At 66.8% G+C, this 1,658-nt stretch overlaps 1 protein-coding gene across 1 annotated transcript in view; it reads left to right on the plus strand.

Moving 5' to 3' along the window:
- The first annotated feature begins 455 nt into the window (after window positions 1–455).
- E2F3 (E2F transcription factor 3) overlaps window positions 456–1,658 on the plus strand; it is a 77,215-nt gene continuing 76,012 nt past the window's right edge. Inside the window, exon 1 of the mRNA XM_004693312.2 lies at window positions 456–920. Within this exon, the coding sequence (XP_004693369.1) occupies window positions 522–920 (399 nt within the window). The 5' untranslated portion in view covers window positions 456–521. The remainder of the gene's footprint in view (window positions 921–1,658) is intronic.

The raw sequence follows: 1,658 nt of genomic DNA on the forward strand, positions 1-1,658 counted from the left end.
GCGGCCCCCTTCCACGATTGGAACTGAAGTAAGGCGACAAAGGCCCAATGGGCTGTGAGAACGGTCCTCGGCGGGTTGAGGGGCGGGGATATGCAAATATGGTTTGAAAAGCCGGCGGGAAATCTGAGTTTCGCGGGAGGACCTTGGCGCGTAAACCGTATCCCTTCATTCATTGTCAGCAGCAGCTTCCTGGAGCCATTTTTCAGCTGCCGGCCGCAGCACCCGGGCTGCCGCCGCCGCCTCGCAATCCGTTGCATCGGCCGCCCCCGACGCCTCCATCCCCCCTCGGGGCCCGATATCCGTGCGGCCGGGACCCTCCTCTCTCCAGAGCCCCGATTATTTTTGGCCCCGGGGGCCCGTGCGGTGCGGAAAAATAAAAAGAAAAGAGAGAGAAGGGGCTCGGAAGCGTCGGGCGGGGAGGAGAGAAGGAGGAGAGACTTGGAAACTCCGACTGCAAATAATAAAGAAATTGAAAGCAATACGTTAATATACCATAACAATAAAAAGAGCAGGAGCGAGAGATGAGAAAGGGGATCCAGCCCGCCCTGGAGCAGTACCTGGTGACCGCCGGGGGTGGGGAGGGGGCGGCTGTCGTCGCCGCCGCCGCCGCTGCAGCCTCCATGGACAAAAGGGCACTGCTAGCCAGCCCCGGCTTCCCCGCCGCTGCCGCCGCCGCCGCCGCTGCCACCGCCCCGGGCGCGTACATCCAGATCCTCACCACGAACACTTCCACCTCCTGTTCCTCCTCCCTCCAAAGCGGCGCCGTAGCCGCCGGCCCCCTCCTCCCCAGTGTCACCGGCGCGGAGCAGACCGCCGGCAGCCTCCTCTACACCACGCCGCACGGACCCTCCAGCAGAGCCGGGCTGCTGCAGCAGCCACCAGCGCTGGGACGCGGCGGCAGCGGCGGCGGCGGCCCTCCGGTAATGCCCTCCCGATCCCACCGTCCCCGGCCCGGGCGGGAGGTGGGCTCAGCCCCGCGCGGGTGGGGGGCGCGCTGCGGGCCCCCCGGGCGAGCGCAGGGCCGAGCGTCGTGGGCCTCGGCGGCTGTCCCTCCTAAGAGGGCTTATTGTTAGACTGGTGGGCTCCCCCGGCGCCCGGAGGGTCGGGGGACTCGGCCCGGCGCGCGGGGAAGCGGGGATCGCCTTGGCGCGAACCACATCAAACACTCCGAAACTTTTCACGGCCCCCCCTTCTTTTCCTGCACTTTTCCCTACCCCCACTCTTCCCTCCCCTCCAACTCGAAGCTTCCTCTTTCTCGGGCGTAGGAAGGGGTCACGCCCCGGATGGAGAAGGGGGTGGGGGAGGGAGTAGTGAACTGGGGAGTGGGGGACCCCACGGGAGTGGAAACCGGGGCACTGTTGGGGCGACCGCCCTCGGCCGGCCTCGGAGGCCCGCTGGCGGCCGGGGGTCCATAAGGCGTGCACTGAGTGCCGGGGCTCTGCCAGGCTCCGGCTGTGCTTGACACATTTGGGGATCTGTAACTCCGGGCAACAAAGGGGCCCGGGGCGGCGGAGGGGTTGGGGGTGGTGGAGCCGCCGACTGGGGCGTGGGCTGCCTGGGGGCGAGGGGCTTGCGGGTACGTATTTGGGAGAATCTCCCGCTGCAGCTCATCTGTTACAGCGACTAGTCAAAGGAAAAAGAGTTCTCCGAGTGTCCCC

The sequence above is a fragment of the Condylura cristata genome, unplaced genomic scaffold, assembly GCF_000260355.1.
Source record: "Condylura cristata isolate star-nosed mole 26May11 unplaced genomic scaffold, ConCri1.0 scaffold00037, whole genome shotgun sequence".
In the NCBI taxonomy this organism is placed as follows: Eukaryota; Metazoa; Chordata; class Mammalia; order Eulipotyphla; family Talpidae; genus Condylura; species Condylura cristata.